This window comes from Andrographis paniculata, unplaced genomic scaffold, assembly GCF_009805555.1.
Source record: "Andrographis paniculata isolate CXL003 unplaced genomic scaffold, ASM980555v1 Contig46END, whole genome shotgun sequence".
NCBI lineage: Eukaryota > Viridiplantae > Streptophyta > Magnoliopsida > Lamiales > Acanthaceae > Andrographis > Andrographis paniculata.
This window is the reverse complement of record NW_026137580.1, coordinates 4,202,324-4,226,520: the sequence shown is the minus strand read 5'-3', so window position 1 is coordinate 4,226,520 and position 24,197 is coordinate 4,202,324. Positions and strand designations below refer to the sequence as shown.

The 24,197-nt window shown below is 39.1% G+C and overlaps 1 protein-coding gene across 1 annotated transcript; it reads left to right on the top strand.

Moving 5' to 3' along the window:
- Positions 1-14,903: 14,903 nt before the first annotated feature.
- Positions 14,904-17,512, top strand: LOC127252493 (uncharacterized). The gene is made up of 3 exons (XM_051276686.1): positions 14,904-15,485; positions 15,726-16,841; positions 16,922-17,512. The coding sequence occupies exons 1-3, from the start codon at positions 14,904-14,906 to the stop codon at positions 17,510-17,512; spliced, it is 2,289 nt and encodes a 762-aa protein (XP_051132643.1).
- Positions 17,513-24,197: the final 6,685 nt, after the last annotated feature.

The window sequence follows — 24,197 nt, the reverse complement described above, 5'->3', positions numbered from 1 at the left end:
TTTCCATGCACACATTCAAGGTCCTAACTAAGGATGGAGAAATTTAACGAATATACCGAAATACCAACATATCGTACCGTATCGTGTTGAAAATACTGAAAATTTCGGTACGGCATGGATATCGTATCGAAGTTTTCAGTACGGTATCGGTATGAATTTTTGAAAAGTTCGGTATTTCGATATGATATTGTACTGATATTATTTTTATTTAAATAATTTAATTATTAATATAAATAATAATTATTAATTTTTGTTATGTAGACTATTGAAAATTTATTGATTTTTTCATAATATTTTTGTTGTAGAGAATTATGATATTTATTAATTTTTTTAATTATTTTGAAATTTAAAATTATATTTTCAATATAATCGGTATATACCGGTATTTACCGAAATCAAAATTTTTGGTATAAGCGGTATATACTGATACCGTACCGAAATTAAAATTTTCGATATAAACAGTATATATCGGTACCGTATCAAAAATTTTGGTATATCGAAATTCTGGTATCAGTTATCGACCGATATCTTCGATACGGTACGGTACGTCATCACTAGTCCTAACTTCACTAGCACCCATTTCTTTTTTTACATAAAAGTAACTGTGAGGCCATTTCTTTTTTTCCATAAAAGTAACTGTGAGTGTGTTTACTTTTGAGATTTGTATTCTTTATTCAATTTTATTTTTTTGATATCAAATTAAATATTTTACTTTTTTATTAATTATATTATATTAATTTAATTTTTTATATTCAAAATATCATATCAACTTATATTTATATTATATTCCATCTATTTATCTACCATGCCTACATTGTCTTTCTATGTCCATCTCACATTTTTTGTCATTCTTTTTTTTATAAAAAAATATTACAAACCTTAATCTCATTATAATTTTTCTAATAATATTTTTAATTTTAATTGAACTAATTAGTCTTAATTTTAATTTATAATTATTTATATCGTAAAATAATTATTTTTACTAATACATTCTTAATTATTTATTAGCTATACATTCTTAACATAAACATGCAACGTGCGGCGGAGAAAGTATTAATCAATTATATTAATTTAAAATTTTAATATTTAAGATTAAAACCGTAAATATCTTTTTTATTATGAAAAAAAAAAATAGACATTAAAACACGGTTCAAAAGCAAGTAAGTTTTTTTCTTTATTACGAGGAGTGGATTATTTTTTTTTATACAACATATTACATATAATAATTATTTTATTTTAAAATATCATTATCCGTAATATATAGCAAGAACAATAGCTATATTATAGAAGGCCAAATTGATTCAATGGAAGATTTTTTATTTTTGATTTTAAACAAGCATTTAATGATTTATATCTAGAGACAAATAATAATAATAAAGGCATGTGAACAAGGTTTGGTGCGGCAGAGCACCTCCCAGGCTTGTGTTTGTGTTTGTCTTTTATTTTAAAAGATATTTTTTATAAAAAAAAATATTGTATTACCTCCTTTCGGTTCTAAAGATCACATTTACTTTATTTGTGTTATATTTGAATATTGATTGTTATATCAAAATCTAATACAAATTAAAAAAAAGAATTGCAAAAATATTTTTATTAGTGTCTTATAATATTAATAGAAGATATTTGTACAAAAAAAATTAAACAAATATGAGGATATTTTTAATGTTAGTACAATGACGCAAAAGATAAATGTGACCTTTAAAAACGGCCGAAAGAGAGTAATATTACTATAGGATAGCGAATAAAAATATTAATTATTTATACCGCTAGCCGTTATTTTATATATTGTATTATATAATACATTGTGTATATAAATGCTCTCTCCGTCCATTAAAATGAGCTCATTTGGATCCGACACGAATATTATGAAAAATAAATATTTTATTAAAAGTGTAATAAAAGTAAAAAGTTAGTTGAACGTATTTTCAGAAATTCAGTTATAAATTAAAGTAAATTGAGAGATAATATTATAAACTTAGCGGTATTTATTGTAAATAAGTATTGAATATATGATAATAATTAAATATTGATTGTTGACTTTGTCAAAATAAGTAATAAGATAAATTTAACGGACAGATGAAGTATGTATATATATAGGTGTGTGTGTGCAACAGGGTATATGCATAATATATATTATGTATGATGTATGCATGATCGGCATGTAATATATATTAGATATTAAAGTGCATGTGTGAAAGTATAGGAATGAATGAAAGATGTAGTGTAGGAGAGAGAGTAGATAGAATGTGATTGATGGGGTAATTTACAAATGATCTCATTCACTGGTGTATATATAGACAAACATAGATATACATTTATGGCCGTAAAAGAAACACATAATGTCGACGATGAATCTGTGTTCTGTACGCAAATATGCTATGTGTACAACACTCTTCGTTGGATATTTTTGTACAGATAATGTGCTTCGTTAGAATTTTATTAGAACAAATATTGTGGAAAAAAATTATAGTGAAGGAAAAATAGTATAACATTCTTGTTCTGATGCACCCCTTGTTGTGAACGTTATTTGAGATCCCTTAACCGACACATTTTAATTTTCTATACCAATTTTTCAAATATTGCAATCGGTAATGCCTTGATTTATATATCCGCTAAATATTATCTAATGAAATTTTTTTGCATATTAATTTCACTATTCTGTTGAAGATCATGACTGAAATTTATTTTTGGTGAAATGTATTTCGGTCCATCTCGTTTAATGTAACTCCCTTTCAATTGAGCTATACAAGCTATATCATCTTCATACAATGTGTCAGAAAATTTTTATCGTCTATTATTAACTCGCAATTTTTCAGAATATATTGAGTCATTAATCTCAACCAAATACATTTTCGACTAACTTCATGTATTGCTAATATTTCAGCATGATTTCAAGAATGACAGTTAAAGTTTATTTCATTGATCTCCAAGATATCACAGTTTCGCTAAAAGTAAATATGTAGCCAATTTGAAACTTGGCTTTATGAGAGTCTAAGTAACTATCCTGCATCGGCAAAACCAATCAATTCATGTCGAGAATCTTTCGAGTAAAATAATCTGGGATCAATTGTTCTTTGGAGATAGCAAAAAATGTATTTAATCTCATTCCAATGTCGTTGAGTAGGCGATAAACTGAATCTTGTCAATAAATTTATAGAAAATAATATGTCAGGTCGGGTGCCTTTGGCAAAGTTCATTAATGCAACTATATCACTCATATATGACACTTCTGAACCAAGTGTTTCTTCATTTTTTTTTCTTTTGGTTTAAATGGATCATTTATTGGAGCTAGTGCCCTGACGATCATTTGAGTACTTAGCAAATGTGATTTATGCATAAAAATTGTTTTAGTACCCTTTTGGTATAATTTAATTGGTGATAAAAATCTCACTTTCTAAGTGTTCAATTTGTAAACTAAGGCAAAATTTTGTTTTGCCCAAAATCTTTGATTTCAAACTTCTTTTTTCAGATATTCAATTGCTTTCTGGATTTCATCAGAAGTACCAATTAAATTGAGATCATCAATATATACAGCGATGATTACAAATTATGACCCATTTTTATTTATAAAAATACATGGACAGACGGGGTCATTTATGTAACCTTCTTTTGTTAGGTTTTCGCTGAGACAATTATACCACATTCAACCTGATTGCTTGAGTCCATACAAAGATTTTTGCAATTTGATGGAATATGATTCTTTTGGCTTTCATTTATATGATTCAGGTATGTTAAACCCTTCTGAAATTTTCATATAGACATCATTGTCTAAGAAGTCATAAAAAATATGCAGTAACTATATCCATTAATCGTATATCAATATTTTCGCGTACTGTCAGACTCACCAAATACTTGAATATTATTCCATCAATGACCGGTGAATATGTTTATTCAAAATTAATGTCCGTCTCTGGGAAAACTATGGGCTACAAGTCTTGCTTTATATCTTGTGATATCATTATTTTCATTTTTTTTCCTCACAAACACCCATCTGTAGCTAACAAGTTTCACATTTTCAGGTGTTTGGACTATGATGTTGAATACTTGCCATTTATTCAATGAGTCCAATCTCAATTGAATTGCGTCTTTTCATTTTGTCCAATCATCTCTTGCCGACATTGTTCAACTGATTTTGGTTCATAATCATCATTATCTTTCATTATATCGAGTGCTACAGAATATGCAAAAGCATTATCAACATTTGTTTTCCGTTCCAATATTTTCCACTCGTGGTATAATTAACAAAAGTTTCAATAGCTTCATTCTCACTTTCATCAGAATTTTTAGTATCAACATCTTCAGAAGTTGTACTGACCTATTTAGGTATTTGATTATTATTGATATTTTCACCGATACTCACAATTTTCTTCTTTCATGAATTTTTATCCTTGGAATCCAACGGTCTGCCACGTTTTACGCGGGTAGTATGTTCATTAGCACTCGGAACATTCTCTTCTCGGATATTTATTTTAGCCGGTGACTTTACTGCTGCAGTATATAACTTCGTAATTCTGGTAGCATCATTAAAAGCATTAGACAATTTATTTGTAAGTTTTTGCAAATGCATAATTTTTTGAATTTCATGTTCATTATGTTTCATACAAGGATCAAAGTCAAATGGTATTTTCTACAAAATTTCTTTTTTCAGTTGATTATTGTCTCTCCCTAATATCAGAAAATGAGATTCATTAAAAATATACATTTATGGCTGTAAAAGAAATACATAATCTGGATGGTGCATCCCCGTTTCGTACACAAATATAATATGTGTACAAATAAGAAGCTTTGTCTTATTTTCGTCGTGAGAGTCATTAAGGGTGTGTTTGCTTGGGGATTGAATTTTGAATTTGAATTTTTGAAAATTTTGAAATAAAAATTTTTAAGTAATATTTGTTTGGAGGTTTAAATTTTATAATGATTGTGTTAGAAAAAAAATATTATTTTAATTTAAAAAATGATATATTGATGCGATGATTTAAAAATTTTGATATATAAATATTATTAAAATTTGTGATTTAGTAATAAAAGTATAAATTAATTTGACATATATGAATAAAAAATAATCCTAATCCCATTCACTCCACACCACCTCGTCTCCACCTGTTTTGTTCCCATTTTCCCTTCTTTCTTGCTTATGTTTCTTCCTCGCTTTCTTCTTTCTTTTTTCCTTTTCGTTTCTTTCTTCTTTTACCTTTTTACCTTCCTTCCTTCCTTCTTCCTTGTGTCTCTTCCTTGTTTTCTTCTTTCCTTTCATTCTTTTTTTACGTTGTGCCGCCACCTTTCTCCCAGAGATGAAGGCCGATGCCACCCGCTAGAACATCCGACTCGTTTTTAACATTAACCTTATCTCTTTTTTCATATTTTTTTAGTTTCACAGTCTATTCCAAGTTGTGCTCACCGCCACCGGCATTTCACGGTTTCTTGGCCGAGCTGAGTAGAGGTTGTTTTTGAGAATTTTCAATGATGAAAAATAAAAAAATAGAAAAAAAAGAAAGATTAAAAAGTAATTTGCGACAGTGTACAAAGTACCAAGGTTGACACAGAAAAGTTTCGGGCATGGCGTCACTGGACCATCATATTGTTGCGACGCATCACCCACCATGACGAAATTTTGCGATATGATGACTTATTTATTATAAATTTCTAATATTTATTACATAAAACAAAATTAGAAGTTTAAATTACTAATTTGAAATAAAATATCAAATAAAGTTCTAATACAATACAAAATTATAACCTTAAATTACCAATTAAGCATCTCCATCAAAATACTAAATATCAACATATCACTATAAATTTCTAATAAAGTATTTTATTTTAATAAAATGATTTAATAAGTTATAGTATAATCGTTTTATAAATATTTTTTTAATAAACATACAGTAATAAAATATTTTATTTTAGTAAAAATGCTCTTGATTTTCTATGATGGTCGGCGATAGAAAGATAGGTATGCGGACCGCAAGAGGGAGGAAAAAACGGTGTTTTTACTTGTAAGATTTTGATTTTGGGTTTTGATTTTCAATAGTAAAATTTTGAATTAAAATAGTTATTTGATGCGATATAAATATATATTAATTTGATGTTTTGAATGTAAAATAGAATATTTGTATAATATAATAAATAAATAATAGGTGTTTGATTTGATATTTTTCAAAAAAAAAAAAATTAGAATAGTCTAACCGTTTTTGCAAGTAGAAAAAAAAAATCCAGTTAATGGATCATAGACCAAAACTCTCCGTTTTGTGTCGCCATGGCTACCCGCCTAGACGCCGGCCTCGCCAAACAGCAAGGTGAAATGCCCTGGCGGTGATGGTGCATTGACAGGACGCTAAGGCGACGCCGTGACAACAATGGTTCGAACTAACTAGTAGGGGCATAGGATTTGTAGGAAGGGTTTTTGGGATTGGTAGAATAGTTTTTTTAGCAGTAACAACACACTGAAATTCTATATAAATCCAACAGGGATTGGTAGAGTAGCTTTTTGAACAGTAACAATACAATGAAAATTCTGTATAAATCCCACAAACAAGCACACCATAAGTTTCATTGATTAGATTGGAGTAAAAATAATCGGTCTTGACATGTGATGAAATAGAGACCTTTTTAGAGCATGTTCAACGTTTCTACCATTTTGAAATACATGTCTTCACTTATGTGGTTTTTCCACATAGATAAAAAAAAATATAAAATGTAAAAAAAAAAAAAAAAAAAAGAAAAAACGCAAATAAGACCATATATAATGCAAAAATTCAATTTTACTTTCCCAAGTCTTATCTCTTATCTTTCTGTCACATCATATCCAGTTTAAAAATCAATTAAGAAATTTTAACATCAACAAATTTGTTGTTTTATTTAATATAATATTTTAATTTATTTCTAATTAATGTATAATTTCTGCATAAATTATTCAATAAAAAAAATCATTGATAAAATAAAATGAAATCATTATAACAGTTATTAAAAATATAATTATTTTATAAAAAAAATAAAAATAATACTCCTCCGTCCCAAACACATGCAATATTTCTTTTTTTGTTTGTCTCAAAGTTAAATTTAAAAATAATTAATAATATTTTTATACATATATTAATATACACTTCACTTTATCCCATCACATCACTCAAAAAAAAAACAAATAATCATTTCTCTCTCCAATCACATCACTTAATATCTAAATTATCTCAAATTACCATACTTAATACTCTTCACCTAATTGTCGTGCCAAACACAAATATTGCACGGTGATATTTGGAGTATTGCTTACAATGTCTTTTATCTTGATTCCAATATACTTGAAGTCGGCTTGCTTACTTTCGTTATGATGCGCACAGTTATGCGCCCCTTTCAATGTCTTGATTTGAAAAGTTGATACGCTCGTTACGCACAAGGCATGGATCCTCCATGGACAACCTATCTTGCATACAGTAGTTATCTTTGTCCTTTCATTTTTCACAAAAGAGATATCCCACCCATTTATCACCACCCATTTTTCATGGTTCGAAAATTTCAAGCCAACCTTCATATCCATGCATTCCAAATCTGTGTCCTCATCTCACTTATGATATCTAGGAACATCATCGTCATCAGAACCCTTAGGTGTCTCGACGTCATCGGGTGCATCATCATTGTCCCCCTCCCCCATATCTGCAACATTTTCATCATCGTCCCAAGGATTCTCCAAGTCTTCAGGTATTAAGCTAGAGTCCGACTCCGCATCACTATCAGCACTGGTGCTCATTTCAGAGCTTGAGTTGTCCTCACCCTTTGTCTTTCATCGGCTCATTCCCATCTCCACTCCCGGCTAACTCTCCAACCTGCTAATTATTTATTTCACTGTAGTAAGGCTCCGATTCTTGAGTCATCATGAATTCTCCATCAAATGAACTTTTATTTATGTAGATAGACCCATCACCATAATTTCTCAAGTAGCTTGTTTCCAAATCATCGAAATAAGCCTAAGCAAGCCTTTCATAATTGAAAATGAGCCATCTTCACTAAAGATATTGATAGTCTCATGTTGATTAAGCACCCTAAACACATCCACTATGTCCTCGTCGCACTCAGAATCCTGAATCTTCCATCCATTAGTCTTGATGGGTCACACTTATCGGAATAGTACAATCGCACAATCAGAGCATGGCCTCTGGCCCTTCTGTAAATCTGGAGAAAAATTCCATAATAAACACGATCCTTATCAATCTTTCAAAATAGCGCAAATTGTCCAAATCTATATAGAAAACAGGGACCATAATATTCTATGTATCTGCTCACCCACATGTAAATGTTCACATAAGCATTTCTATTCATGGTTTTCGAGAAAATAACCAACTGGAAACTTGCACGTGCACAAGGACAGTCAAACTACCGAAAATATGCCCACAATATGCACATTACGCAACAAAACCAAAACATTTTTATCACATACAAATGCACAACATGTGCATCGGTCCTCTTACGAGAAATGGATGACCAAAATTTAAAAATTGATACTCTAAAGGGACAGCGCCCTCTTACTCGAAATCCACAAAATGATTACCAAATATAAAGTAAAAATCTTCTTTAAGTCCCACACATATACCGTTTCCCTGAATCCTTAACCGATACGGCATAAAGTTTGAAAAAAATAGAAGGAGAAAAAACCCTATATTCGTACTGCACACATCAACTCTACAATGTTCAAATATCGCTGAGAAGAATTGAAATGGGGTAACTTACTACCTATATAATAGCCCATGCTTCGTCGTCGCTATTCCCTCCAAGCGACCGGCGATTCAACCAAAATGTGAACCAATGTCGAATCCCTAAAAATTTCAAAGTGCTAAAGCGGACGAATGCAAGGCACTCGAAGACCACAACCACAAACAACAAAAAAAGGACGGAATTGATCTTCTCAAATCGGAACTGAGATGATTTCTCGTCATCGCAATATTGGAAGAGAGGATTAATATGGATGGGGTGTGACCGGGTCAGGGAGTGAAATGGGTAAAATTGGGAGTGGTTGGGGTAATTAGCGACACTATTCATGTAAAAATTAACAATGTTAAATGATTTTTTTTTTTTATTATTATAGAAAAAGACGATTATGCAATATTTTTAAAAATATAAAGAGGTGTGACGCACTCTTAAACCTCAAGGGAGAAGCGCTCGGAATTTCCAAGTCACCCGTGGATTTTGGGCAAGTTTACTTATTAATACCCAAATATTCTTTAATTTTTATATAAATACAAATATATCATTATATATATACATAAAATACAAAAAACAAAAATATTGTAATCATCTTATTCATTTTCATTAACCAATAAAATACTATTATTTTTTAATTCACCACAAAAATTCAAATACATTCTTTCATTCGAGACGAAAATAGTATTTATCTTGAGAATAGTTAATAATTATTTATTAAAGATTATTTTATTTGTAAAGGCACGAGCTTAAACATGATTGTTTGTTACTTAATAAAAATTGATAAGTTTAATATATTTTATTTATTTATTCAAGATTATTTTATTTGTAAAGGCACGAGCTTAAACATGATTGTTTGTTACTTAATAAAAATTTTATAAGTTTAATAGTATATGTTATTTTTAAAGGATTAGTTGGTATAGATTAGAATTAATTAACCTGATTAGTTCATCAACAAAACAAATAAAGATAGTCAATACATATTCATAATATATAAAACACTTGTTTTTATTTTATACATATATATTATTGTGTTAACATATTTTATGAACTGAGATAAAGTATAGATGCGTTATGTAGATCAATATAATGTGTTATAAGTAGATATATTGTATTTATAATAAATTAATATGTACCTCGTGCAGTTATATTATAATTTATGTGTTGAAGATATGTATTTCGTGTGTGTTGGATCCCAGGTCTAAAATAGTTTAAATGTCGAAGGTAGTGACTTCCATCAGACTGCAGAGCTTCCATAGAGTAAGAAGATGTGACTTCCATAGACCTTCGGACGACAAGCTCCATCAACCCTAAATTGACAACCTTATAAAGTTAATGGAAGACCATGGTACCTATAGGTCCGATATGGAAGGTTCTAGGGGTCAAAATGGAAGGAAGAGGAATGAGGGTTCCATGTAACTTAGGGCTGTTGGGAACATATCCCCATAGACCGGCTAGGAGTATGATGGAAACGAATCAGGGTAGGCTGCAAGTCTGATATGAAGGCAATGGAAGAAATCCAAAGCGAATGGAACTTGGTCCAAGAACGATGGAAGATGCTCAAGACGAATGGAGCTCGGTACAGAAGCAATGGAAGCCGCTGTGAACTGATGGAAGGAGGTTATTTGGTGGTTAAGAGAGGTAGAAAGAAGTGGGGGAATAATTGTAACCACCCCTGTTAGTGGGAGGAGTGGTTATTCTAGCTTAGGATTACAAGTAGGAAAAAGAAACACAACACACATACGCACAACAGATCAATTCGTCTCTTTTCATATTTTTCTTTCCTATTTTATTTTCGTTTATGCAATTTAATTCCAATTACATGCTTTCTGCAATTTATTTACTCGCTTTCCGTAGTTAATCGTAGTTTAGTTCGATCAATCTCGTGAAATCTTCATAACCCGACAATGGATTGGCTCTCTTGAGTACTTCCGGAACCCACGCCGACGAAATCGACAAGCTATTTTGGAATTCCGAATCACATGATCCAACAATTGGCACGCCCGGTGGGACCAAGTCGGGTTCGTGTTCATGTATGCAACTTCGCAGCGGTAAAGTGATCACCATGGACAATCAGAATCAAGCCTCAAGCATGAATATCGGTGCAGGATTTACTGGAACTGGAACGTCGTTTCATCGCAGCGGAAGCCGCACCCCAAGGCTGAAGAGAGAAGAGGAATCATCATCGACCGAAATGATGGTGACCATGGTACGCAGGGAAGTGAATCAGTGTATTCAGGCCGGAATCGGGGATATCGCGTACGAAATTTCTAGGCAATTGGCTGATGTGATCCGGCCAACTGTAAGGAATGAAGCGTTTCAGATTCGTGAAGAGGAACGTCAAGCAGCGCCTAGTGGAATCCAGAATTTTGGAATTCCAGGAAATACATATGGAGGTTCGAGAGGAATAACTCCATCTCATGGAGGGATTCCATCCCTCATAGGAAACGTCGGTTCCAACTTGGTTCGGGGAAACACTAGATCGCCTAGGGGACCGACGAGTGGAACAGGATTGCAATTTGGTAATGTGACGATTCTTCAACGCCCACAAGGAGGGCAACCCAGCGGAGGCGGTGGCCCGCAAATGGTAGGAGGACAATATGTCGCAGGAACCGGTGTTTACGGAGCCCATCCAGGGACAACGCCACCAGGGCAGGTAGCAGGACAACCTAATTGGAACGCACCTCCAGCGCCGTGGGCTCAGCAGGCTCCATATGCCGCTGTCCCTCAAGGAGGAATGGCTGGTCAAGCGTGGGGACAAGGAGGACAACCGCTGATTCCTAATCAGTAGGAGGCCCGGCCATTAATAGATACAGATATTTTAGTAGAAAGTATCCGAAGAGCTTTCCCACGAATGAAATTTGAAGAGCGACCGGTATATCAAAGACCCTACCCAACTTGGGTAAGTGAGATGATACCGTTGCCTGTTCGAAATAAAGCGCCGGATTTTACAATTTTATCAGGCGAAGATGAGAGATCAACGATAGAGCATATGGGAAATTTACAACTCAGTAGATTTGGGAGGAAATGATTGGTATCGTTTACAATTGTTTTCTTTATCTCTGATGGGTACTGTGTTTTCTTGGTATACATCGTTGGCTTCGGGTACTGTGCAGTCGGTCGGATTTGGAGAGGCTTTTTCACGACCATTTTTATGCGCCACCGGGGATATGATGAGCCTGTGGCACAATTTTTGGAGAGGTTTCGACAAGATAAGACACGGTGCACAGTGTAGATCCTCAAACAACAAGCAACCGTGATGGCAGTGGATAACATGCGATCAGATCTTCGAGATCGGCTGGGAGTTCAGGATTTCCAGGATTTTTCGCATTTAAGTGCACTCACAATGAGAGCAGAAAAGCTCATTCGAGAGAGGCGGGATGCTGCTATAGGTAGGTGGAAGAAAGATGAAAAAACAGGGATAACTTGTTGTGCGGATGATGAAAGTTCAGCTGATGAAGATTGTGGCGAGGAACAAGATGTGTTAGCGGCTGAATTGCTGAAAGGAAAAACTTACTCATGTTCGGCATTAAAACCTACAAGGGGTAAGGAGGTAAGAGGCGTGCAGTATACCTTCGATGTATCTAAAGTAGAACAGATTTTTGATCATCTGCTGAAGGACAAACAAATCAAACTCCGAGACGGGCAGCGAGTGCCGTCACCAGAGGAATTGAAAGGGAAAGTGTATTGCAAGTGGCATGGGAGTTATACACATGCTACCGCCAATTGTACGTACCTACGAAACACGATTCAGAAGGCTTTAGACGAAGGTAGACTGAAGCTAGCAGAAAAGAGTATGCAGGTGGATGCGAATCCGTTTCCTGCACCATCCATTAATACCATGTCTATAAGAGGTCTCAAGAGACAGAACAAAGGAAAGCAACCGGTTCGGCAATCGGTTCATGAGCGACTCGGGCCTAGGATACCATAACGGGGTTCAATATTCGATAGGCTGTCTGTGAGAAAGACGCCTAATGGAAATGTTGGAAGTAAGGAACCTAGGGTCGTAGCAAGGAATCCTAACTTGAAAGTGACGATTCCAAATGCCCGGGAAGTTTGGGAGCGTCATAATATGACGACTAAAGCCACAGCTCCAGGCTCAATTATTAAGCCGGATGCCACGGTGGCTGAGGTCAAAGTTGCTAGCGGGAAACAAGTTTGGACCATTACATCCGCTGATCAGATTACCATTACTCCAAGAACCACACGGAAGCCTCTATCGACCGTAAATTTGGAGAAATGGACAATCAATGTGCCGGAGACAAATGCCAGGAGGGAAATGGGTGACCTCACGTGCTCCCAAAAGAGACGAGCACAAAGGAAACGACTACAGGCTAAATTGGAAGTTGAAGGTGTTCAGCCAAATCAGAGGGGTGTAGGGGCCAAGGACAGGAAAATTGAATCAGAAATTCAACAAGCAGCAAGTAGGGACGAAGAAACTTCGAAAGCCCGTGAGCAGAAGGAGAGACCTCAGAAAAATCAAGAGGTTGCAACCTCGCTTGATTTTCTCTACGCCAAGCGCCAGACCCACTTCAAGCTGGCAACACCGATGGGTACTAAAAACTACACAATCAGAGGAGTGTAATGCTGAAGGTGGTCAACTATCGGTTGTGGGGGTATTGCCGTCTGAGTTCAAAGCTCCAGAAGGGGAGCAGAAATATGAGGGAGTGACCGTAGATGAAGAGTCAGCGACAGAATGGAACGATGTAGTGACAACGGTCACGTTTGATCAGATTGGATCCGGGCAAAATAAACACGTGAAGCCCCTGTACATTCGAGCTTTAATGGAAGGACGACCAGTGGGCAGAGTACTGATAGACGGTAGCGCATTCGCCAACGTAATGCCGTTTCGGACGTTCAGAAAGCTAGGAAAGACAAGGGATGATTTAATACCAACTTCGGTGCGAGCTACGGATTTTATGGGAAATTCGTATAAACCACGGGAATTGCTACCGTTGAGGTACAAGTAGGCAAAAAGACGCTACCCTCAGCGTTCGTGATAATAGACAGTCGCCCCTTCGTATGCGGCATTGTTGGGACGAGACTGGATTCACGCTTGCAAGTGTGTCCCGTCGACTTTGCACCAGAAGTTGCTGTTTTGGGATGGCGATAAGGTTCAGGAAGTGGAGGCGGAGAAAGATCCATTCGCAGCGGAGCTTACAGCAGTGGATGCAACTTTCTACTATTCGAAGATGATTCCGTTTTTGGAAGTGATCGCCTCTATGCCTGACGAGGAAAATTATGAGTGTGTGTTTAGATATAATCAATTTAGAATTCAAGCGAGGGCCGATCCACGGCCTATGAATGAAGGAGACTATGATGAATTTCGAATGCGTCGAAATTCAATTTGAGCCGCCCAGAGCAAGCTCCATCGCGAGCACAAAGCCATTCGGAGCAGGTTCCACTGAAGATGGGGAGCGGCTCAAACAAGTTCTATAGCAAGTTCTGAGCCGTCCAGAGCAGACCCCGTGGAAGAAGCGGAACAACTTAGAGGAAAATGCATCGACGTCCTGGACCTGTCCAAAGAAAGTGCTGGTGAAGTAGAGTTACCGTCGCTCGTGCATAAAACCTATCCAGCGTTCCAGGCCCAAGATCCACTGAAAGATGTTGACCTGAGTATCGATGAAGTTCCGTGAATCACCAAACTTAGTGCGTTGTTGACATCAGAAGATCGAGATGCCTTGGTGATACTTATAAGAGAGTACCGGGACTATTTCGCTTGGGATTACGAAGAAATGCCAGGCTTGGCAAGAGAGCTAGTGGAACATCGGCTGCCCATAAAAGTCGGGAACAAACCCCACAAGTAGCCGCCGCGAAGGTTCAACCCAGATGTATATCCGAAGATTAAGGAAGAAATTCAGCGGCTTTTGGGGGCAAGATTCATTTGGACTTGTCGATACCCGGAATGGGTGGCTAATGTCGTCCCCGTACTCAAGAAAAATGGCAAATTACGGGTATGCGTTGATTATCGCAATATGAATTTGGCAACACCCAAGGACAAATACGTTATGCTTGTTGCCGACATGTTAGTAGATGCAGCCGCCATGAACGGGAGTTTGTCGTTTATGGATGGGTATTCCGGCTATAACCAGATTTTTATAGCCGAGGAGGATGTCGCAAAAATGGCATTTCGATGCCCAGGAGCCCTTGGAGTATATGAGTGGGTGGTGATGCCGTTTGGGCTGAAAAATGCTTGAGCGACTTACCAGCGAGCGATGAACACCATATTCCACGATTTAATTGGACAGTCGGTGGAAGTTTACATCGACGACATAGTGGTAAAATCCAAGAATTTTTCGGAGCATCTGGTGGATCTCGAGCAAGCTTTCCGGCGAATGAGGTACTACAACTTGAAGATGAATCCAACGAAGTGTGCGTTCGGAGTGGCCTCCGGAAACTTTCTAGGTTTCTTGGTACATAATAAGGGTATTGAGGTGGATAGTAATAAAACGAAAGCTATCATCAACGCCCGACCGCCTGAGAATCTGAAACAATTTCAAGGATTCCTTGGGCAGGTCAACTTTCTGCGGATATTTGTCTCGAACGCTGCAGGTAAGCTTAAAGCTTTTTCCACACTGCTTAGATTGAGGAAAACAGAAGAGTTTTTGTGGGAGCCGCTACATCAGCAGGCTTTCGAAGCCATTAAGGAAGCTATGGCCAATCCACCGGTGTTGATGCCGGCACAAGAGGGCAAACCTTTGCGCTTGTATGTTTCAGCCATTGAGAATACGGTTGGCTGCTTACTGGCGCAAAAAGTTCCTGATAGAAGTGAGCGTGGCATCTTTTACCTTAGTAAGGTAATGAATTATGCGGAGACAAGGTACACTCCTATGAAAAAATTATGTCTCGCATTATTTTACGCTTGCACGAAACTTGAATATCATTTAGCCCTGAGGGAAACGGAAGTGGTATGTCACGTCGATATTTTGAGATATCTATTAAGCAGGCCAGCTTTAAGGGGAAGGCAAGCGAAATGGGCTCTAAAGCTAGCCATTTTTTATCTATGATATGTACCAATTAAAGCTGTTAAAGGACAGGCCGTTGCTAACTTTTTATCAGATCATCCGAGCTCGGTGGCTGACCAAGCGGCTGATCGTATGGAAGCTATTATTAGTCAGATGCCGTGGATCTTGAAGTTCGACAGGTCCAACACGCAGACTAGCGCTGGAGCTGGGGTATTTATTGAGAGTCCTTGGGGAAAAAAGTGGACTGCTTCCAGGGCATTGGCACCCGGATTTACTAATAATCAAGCAGAATACGAAGCCCTATTAGTTGGATTGAGAATTCTACATGAAAAGGAAGCCAAGGCGATCAGAGTTCAAAGCGACTCACAATTAATTTTGAAGCAGATTGTTGGAGAGTCCCAATGCAAAGATGAGAGAATGAGAAATCTTCGAATGGAAGCAGTTTGGATGTTGCAAATATTTGATGACGCGGTGGTGGAGTTCATACCTCGAGCTGAAAACAGACTAGCTAATGATTTAGCTCAAAGAGACTCTGGGTATAAACCATCCGCCGCGGGAAACTTCAAGTCAGGGCGAGTATGTTTGTGCCCAGTGGAAGCGGAGGATTTGCGTATAGAACTAAAGAAATATTTGAAACAACCAGCCGGTGAAACTCCAGAAAAGCTGCGGAAGGAAGCTCTGAAGTATACTCTGATTGACGGAGATCTTTTTTGCAGGGCCGCCGATGGAATGTTAATGAGATGCGTCGATACTCAAGAAGCCATGAAGGTGATAGGTGAAGTGCATGAAGGAATTTGTGGAGCACACAAATCTGGGCCAGTCATGAGATGGACGATCCGACGATATGGGTATTTTTGTCCATCAATGACAGAAGACTGCATTAAGTACGCTCAAGGATGTGAAGCGTGTCAGCGACATGGCTCTTTGATCCGAATTCCGGCAGAAGAGATGCACACAGTGGTGAAGCCATACCCATTCCGGGGATGGGCGATGGATATCATCGGGAAGATCCATCCGCCATCTTCCAGACGGCACTCGTTCATATTGGTGGCCACGGATTACTTCACGAAGTGGATAGAAGCTGTGCCATTGGCCAATGTGACATATCAGGAAGTGATCAAGTTCGTTAAGGAGCACATTATTCACCGATATAGAATCCCACAAACGATTACCGCCGATCAAGGCACTGTTTTTACCAGCGATAGAGTGGCCGCCTTCGCCGCACAGTACGGGATTGCTCTTTTGCATTCGTCCCATATTACGCGCAGACAAATGGGCAGGCAGAAACAACCAACGAAGTCTTAATTGGGATAATCAAAAAGGTTGTGGAAGATAACCCGAGGAGGTGGCACGAAGTGTTAGGGGAGGCTTTATGGGCTTGTAGGCAATACCGAAATAAAGCCACTGGTTGCACTCCATTCCATATGGTTTATGGACAAGAGGTGATATTGCCATTGGAAATCACGGTGCCATTGCTACGAGTGTTGAAGCAGAATTTGCTTAGTCCCGAGCAATATGACACAGCGATGTTACAAAGATTGGATGGCGTACATGAGGATCAGATGATGGCTCTGGAGAATATCAGGGCAAATAAAGTAAAGGTAGCGCGAGCTTACAACAAAAAGGTACATAGGCGAACATTCCAAGAAGGAGATTTAGTATGGAACACAGTGCTACCTGAAGAATTCAAAGATAATACATTCGGGAAGTGGTCTCCTATGTGGGAAGGTCTGTATCGAGTGAGTAAAGTGTTGCCTAACGGTGCTTATAGATTGATGAGTATTGATGGGATAGAACATAAAAACGTTATCAATGCTAAGCACCTTAAGGGATATATGTCACCACTCGAGTTCAGATAAAGAAATGTAATGTGCAAAATGAAAGCAGGCCCTGTTTAGGCCGCTAGATATAAAGCAAAATGAAAGCAGGCTATTAAGCCGCTAATGTATAGAACGAAAGCAGGGCATTAAGCCGCTAGTATGCAAATGAAAGCAGGCTAGTAAGCAGCTAATATGCAAAATGAAAGCAGGCTATCAAGCTGCTAGTGTGCAAGCAGGAGATAAAATGAAAATAAATCATCACAAGTAGCCAAATAAGTAGTAGATCATAAAATCCAAACGAAACTACGGGTAGCTCGAAGAAAGGCGAATGTTTCCCAAAGTTAACGCAGGGTAGGAGGAGTATCCTTTGTTGCTGGGTCCGCATCGGGCTCGGAGTTATCAGGACCAGGTGTCGCTTCCATGGGAACTGGATCCACTGGGACTGGGGTCGGATCATCTAGAGACTGAGCTGTTCCATCGAGACCAGTCGCTGCTTCCACGGGTTGTAGTTGAAACCAGACCTTCCACAGACGGAGCCGTTCCATCGAGGCCTGGCGCCGCTCCCATAGGAACTAGACCCGTTGAAGTTGGAATCAGTTTTGCCGGATCTAGAACCAGTCCATCAGGCCTTGGAACTGCTTCCACAGGGATTGGATCTATCAGAGGCGGAATCGGATTTTCCATAACCGGAGCTGTTCCATCAGGAACTGGCGCTGCTTCCACTGGAGTTGAAATGTCTGGGGTCGGGGCTACTCCATCAATGATTGGAATCACACTTGCAGAAATGAGACCCTCCGAAGACAAGGCCGTTCCACCGGAGCTCGAAGCTACACCGGCTAAAGCTGAGCCTTCTGGGACCGAGGCTGCCTCCTCGGAGACGGGAACTGTTGAAGTCGAAGGTGATTCAGAGGTGCTATGATCTGCTGCCACTTCTAAGGCTGATATCAAATCCCTCACAACGTGAGCAACAAACGCTTGGACGTCGGCAACAGTCTGTAATGGAGGTTCAGCTTTGGAAACCATGGGGATGAGAAACCTATGTGCTGATGGTAATCATGTCGTCAATCCCCCAAGCTTCCCATTGGGTATCAACCGAACCGCCGAGGGTCGCCGTCCATTCTTTGAAGGTTGCACCGTCGGGATATCTGGTTAGAACCCTACCTTGTTGAAGAGCCAACAAATAAAATGGTTTCGCGATCAACAAGGGAGATACACCGTCGCTGGGAGGACTCGTTGGAGTTCTTCCTTTCGGGGATCCATTTCCGCCAACGGCGTCAACACCCACGAGTTCCCATCATCGGACAAACGCAAAAGTTCTTCGGCCGGCATCGAGTAGCGGATCGGACTTGGGACTGCAGTTAGCGGCGATGGTTCAGCTACACTGCCAGAAGGAAGAGCTATCGAAGAGGCCATACGGTTTGATACTCGCGCTCACCAAACAAAATGAAGCCTTCGAAGGAGAATCGGGAGAAGAAACGAAGGGAGAGGGAAATGGAAAAGGAAAGTGATGATAAACCCTTAGAAAAACCCTTAAATGTCTTTTCTCTCTCAGGCGACGCGGGAATCGAAGGAAACAGCTGTCACATCAATGCTAGAGGGGTTTACGTGAGATATCAAGTTGGGATAAATTTTGTGCCAAGGCCCACGGGGGTAAATCCCACACGAAGGAAGTCCCAAAAAAGAGAGCAAAGCTTCACATAGCTTACATTCCATCTATTTTTTTCGGAGGGTAATTGTTGGACCCCAGGTCCAAAATAGTGACTTCCATCAGGCTGCGGAGCTTCCATAGAGCAATAAGATATGACTTCCATAGAACTTCGGACGACAAGCTCCATCAACCCTGAATTGGCAACCTCATAAGGTTAATGGAAGACCATGGTACCTATAGGTCTGATATGGAAGCTTCTAGGGGTCAAAATGGAAGGAAGAGGAATGAGGGTTCAATGTAACTCAAGGTTGTCGGGAACATATCCCCATAAACCGGCTAGGAGTATGATGAAAATGAATCAGGGTAGGCTGCAAGTCTGATCTGAAGGCAATGGAAGAAATCCATAGCGAATGGAACTTGGTCCAGGAATGATGGAAGATGCTCAAGATGAATGGAACTCGGTCCAGAAGCAATGGAAGCCGCTGGGAACTAATGGAATGAGGTTATCTGGTGGTTAAGAGAGGTAGAAAGAAGTGGGAGAATAATTGTAACCACCCCTGTTAGTGGGAGAAGTGGTTATTCTAGCTTAGGATTACAAGTAGGAAAGAGAAACACAGCACACACACGCACAACAGATCAATTCGTCTCTTTTCATATTTTCTTTCCTATTTTATTTTCGTTTATGCAATTTAATTCCAATTACATGTTTTCTGCAATTTATTTACTCACTTTCCGTAGTTAATCGTAGTTTAGTTCGATCAATCTCGTGAAATCTTCATAACCCGACGACGGATTGGCTCTCTGGAGTACTTTCGGAATCCACACCGATGAAATCGATGAGCTATTTTGGAATTCCGAATCGCAGGATCCAATAGTGTGTTGTCGGCATTATGCTGACTACTTACCGTTAACACAATAACTTATGTTAATTTTTAAATAAAATACTAAACTTTCTCTATTCACTTACAAAATATATATATTTCTAATTTGAGTTATCAATTATAAAGTAATTATTTTTTTTTAATAATTACGGATCTCCTTTTTTATATTTACACAAAAAAATAAGGGTCAAATTATCATTACACCACTTTCAACTATCCACTATAATTAAAATATTTTTATTTTTTAGACTTTGCACAAAAAATAAATAAATATTTTCAAAATGAACGGGAGCAGATTTTTGGAATAATAAATATAAAATAAAAAATACATAAAACTAGATCTAATTTATAAATATAAAAATTTATATAAAATAGTATAAAAACAAAAGATATAGAAAATATTATTTCTTAGGTAAACATTAAAATTTATTATCTAAACCACGTTATCGGTTTTGTACGTTGCATATTTATTTTTTTTTAGAAAATATTTGTACTTTTTAATTATATTTTAAATTTTTTAATTTATAAATTTTTAATTTTAATTATACTAATTTTAATTTATAATTATTTATCCTAATGTCACGAACCGAAATTTTGGCCAAGCAATGCCGAGGGGGCTGCCGAGGAGCGCCAGGGAGAGAGTATTGCCGAGAAGAATGCAAATGAGCGTCGAGGAGGGGTCTGCGGCACGCAAACACGAAGAGGTTAACGGAGATCCTTGAAGATGTTCCGGAATCCCGTGGCATGTTCCGGAACCTTCTGGAATGTTCCGAAATCTCCTAGAATATTCAGGAATATTCTAGAAGTCGAGTTGATGTTTATCCGCTAGATTTAGTTTATCCGTATTTCTTTATTTAGGTATCTTTATCTGTAGTTTGTTACGATATAGCGTATCAGAGTGTGGATTTGATTTGACCCATTTTAGGTCTGGTTTGTTAGAGTGTCTATATATAGAGGAGGAGTCCTCACTTGTACTTCACTTCAGTTTTGAGAATTAATAAACACTCTACTTTTCCGGGTGCATCTTATAGTGTTCTTACTTTTAGCATGTGTTGGAGTTGCAAGCAAGACTGTACTAGCGAGTTCTCGAAGGTGTCGAGGATTTGCTAGGCCGACGGGAAGGTGTTCGAGGAGAAACCGTCCGACCCGTTACAAGTGGTATCAGAGCTGCGTTTGAGGGATGGCGACCGATAAGTCTGATGTTGAGTTTGAGGTTGAAAACCAGGTCTCGAGGCGTAGCCGGAGGAACACGAGGGACTAGCCTGCAAACATCATGAGATCATTCGAGACCAGGTTGGCCAGGGTGGAGCTGACCGTTGGAGATCATCATGACAAACTTAATGAGTTGTGCGATGGGATACTGGTCTCGATCGATGCCGAGAGGGAGGAGTCTCGTAAACGGGAACTGACAATGATGGAGCTTACAGAGGCGTTGAAGGCCGGGGTAGTCACACTGAAGGAGACCGTGGCAGAGTACAGGGTTCAGATCGCGAGGCTGGAGAAACCCAAGGTTGCAGAACCTTCGAGTGTTCTAGAGGAGTTGACAATGGTAAGGGCGGCGCTAGCCGAACTCCAGACGAGGAGACCGATCGGGGTTGCCTCGGCAATCCCAATGGGGAATATACCGTGTCCAGAGAGTTATGTTGGGGAGTGGAAGGCTCGAGCTGTGGATGAATTTCTCTATGATATGGAGAAATACCTCAAAGATTCCGACATCATGGGAGATCCGCACGGCATCTTGGTTCCTAAAGGGCTTGGCCCGTACTTGGTGGAGGCAGAACGAGGGGATGCATGGCAATAAGGGAGGCATCACGACTTGGAAAATATTCAAGCTTGAGCTTAAGGTATAATTTGCAACGGCTGATGTAGAGGAGGAGGCATGGTGTACAATTCATCGGTTAGAACATCGAGAGGATCACTTGAAGGAGTACATCGAGAAGTTCTCCGATCTATTGTTAGAGGTGCCAAGTATGTCGTCTAAGGAGGCGTTGTTGACATTCTTGGAGGACCTGAGACCGTGGACTAAGTTGAGGATTAAGGAGAAGCTCCCTTCAACTGTCAACGGAACAATCAGGTATGCTCGATGGTTACTTGAGGTCGAGCAAGAGAAGCCCAGCGAAGATGACCAATCAAGGGGGATTAACCAAGACAGAAGTGGGGGAGACCAAACTTGGCAGACTCCACGGGCTAGTGATACCAACGAGACTTGACAGAAATCCGCAGCTAAGGTCGGGAATGTGAGGAGGCCAGGGCCGACATATGTTCGGTGTTTGGTCTGCAGGAGCAAGGATCACTATGCTAAGGATTGTCCAAGTCGATGAGATATTGTGGTGTTGGACGTGCCGCCAGAGGTGACAGAAGGCTGGGTAGCCTGCACTCAAAAGGCGGCTCCTGCTGATACCTTTAGAGGAAGGATGTTTATTAAAGCGTGGATAGGTGGAGTGTCGGTGACATGCTTGCTCGACCCGGGTGCTAATGACAACTACCTCAGCGAGCAGCTAGCCCGTATGATTGGCCTACGGTGGGCACCTTCTGGAGGATGATTCAAGGGAGTCAATGGTGGGTGGACTCCCATAGCTGGGGTGGCTAGAGACGTGTCCATCTAGCTAGGCGATTGGAAAGGTACAGAACTATTCAATATAGCTCCTATGGACGAGTATGCGGTATTTCTAAGGATGAGGTTCATGAACCATGTCAAGCCTAAAATGGTCCCGCATGAGCAAAGGTTCACAATCACAAAAGGTGGGACACTGTGTACTGTGATGGTTTACAGGGAAATAGAGTTCAACTCGAAACAAGTGAAGAAGGGTCAAAGAGAAAGGGAGTCGACTCTAGAAAAAGTGACGAGAGCATCGCTAGTGATTGCGAGCAAGACATAAGAGGCCCGTCTAACGACCTAGGGCGAGCCCTCAAAGAGGTCGAGAAAACCACACGGGATGGTCTGCCTAAGTGGCAACCCCCTCGTAAGACGATCAATCCTGGTGTCGATGAGGTGAGTGGAGCAAGACCAGCCCCTCGGTCTACATACCAGATGCCCCTTAATGAGTTAGTGGGTGTTAAGGAGAAACCGTGTATGATCCTTGCGGAGACTGAGTTGAAGAGCAAACGTCGACTTGGAAGGACGAATGGTGTGACAGACACTTTGAGTTGCAAGGGAATGTTTGAGTTCTAGCAGGTAATGCCGAAGAAGCTAGTAAGAGTATACGAGAGACCGAGCCGGCCAACAGTACACCATAGTAAACATTGGCGAGGTCGTGTAGGAGTCGTCAAATCCAACCTGGAGAAGTCCCGACGAGGAGTAAAGACGTGGACGGGCCAAAGGAGGATGTTCCGAAAGTCTAAATGAGAAGATGTGGGGCTCATAAAGAACGGAACCGACAAGATGGCGGAAGAGATCGTGGCGGACAAGAGGTCGGACACCTGAGTCGAAAACTGCTGATGAAGTTCCCGGCTAGGTGGCGTGGATTATATAAGTCCAAGGCGAGCTAGAGGGAGACCAGAGGCGTATGGCTGTTCGAGGAGTGTACTCGTGACTTGGAGACATTAAGGGCAATGCCTAGTTCAAGTGGGGGAGGATGTCATGGACTGAAACTTTGACCGAGCAATGCCGAAGAGGCGGCCGAGGAGGGCCAGGGAGAGAGTATTGCCGAGAAGAATGCAAAGGAGCGCTGAGGAGGGGTCTGCGGCACGCAAACACGGAGAGGCTAGCGGAGATCCTTCAAGATGTTCCGGAACCCCGTGGCATGTTCCGGAACCTTCCGGAATGTTCCAGAATCTCCTAGAATATTCCGGAACATTCTAGAAGCCGAGTTGATGTTTATCCACTAGATTTAGTTTATCCGTATCTCTTTATTTAGGTATCTTTATCCGTAGTTTGTTACGATATAGCGTATCCGAGTGTGGATTTGATTTCGCCCATGTTAGACCCGGTCCGTTAGAGTGTTATATATAGAGGATAAGTCCTCACTTGTACTTCACTTCAGTTTTGAAAATTAATAAACACTTTACTTTACGGGATGCATCTTATAGTGTTCTTACTTTTAGTATGTGTTGGAATTGCAAGCAAGGCTATACTAACAAGTTCTCAAAGGTGTCAAGAATTGCTAGGCCGATGGGAAGGTGTTCGAGGAGGAACCGTCCCACCGGTTACATTCCTAGGTCTGCCTCTAATATAGCTATTTATTTTTTGTACGTG

Bases quoted from the DNA above. Each gene is read 5' to 3' on its own strand.
- LOC127252493 (XM_051276686.1), top strand. From the start codon at position 14,904: ATGAACACCATATTCCACGATTTAATTGGACAGTCGGTGGAAGTTTAC. The intron at 15,486-15,725 runs GTAATGAATTAT...GTTAAAGGACAG, and splicing joins GCATCTTTTACCTTAGTAAG to GCCGTTGCTAACTTTTTATC. The intron at 16,842-16,921 runs GTTTTTACCAGC...TATTACGCGCAG, and splicing joins TTACCGCCGATCAAGGCACT to ACAAATGGGCAGGCAGAAAC.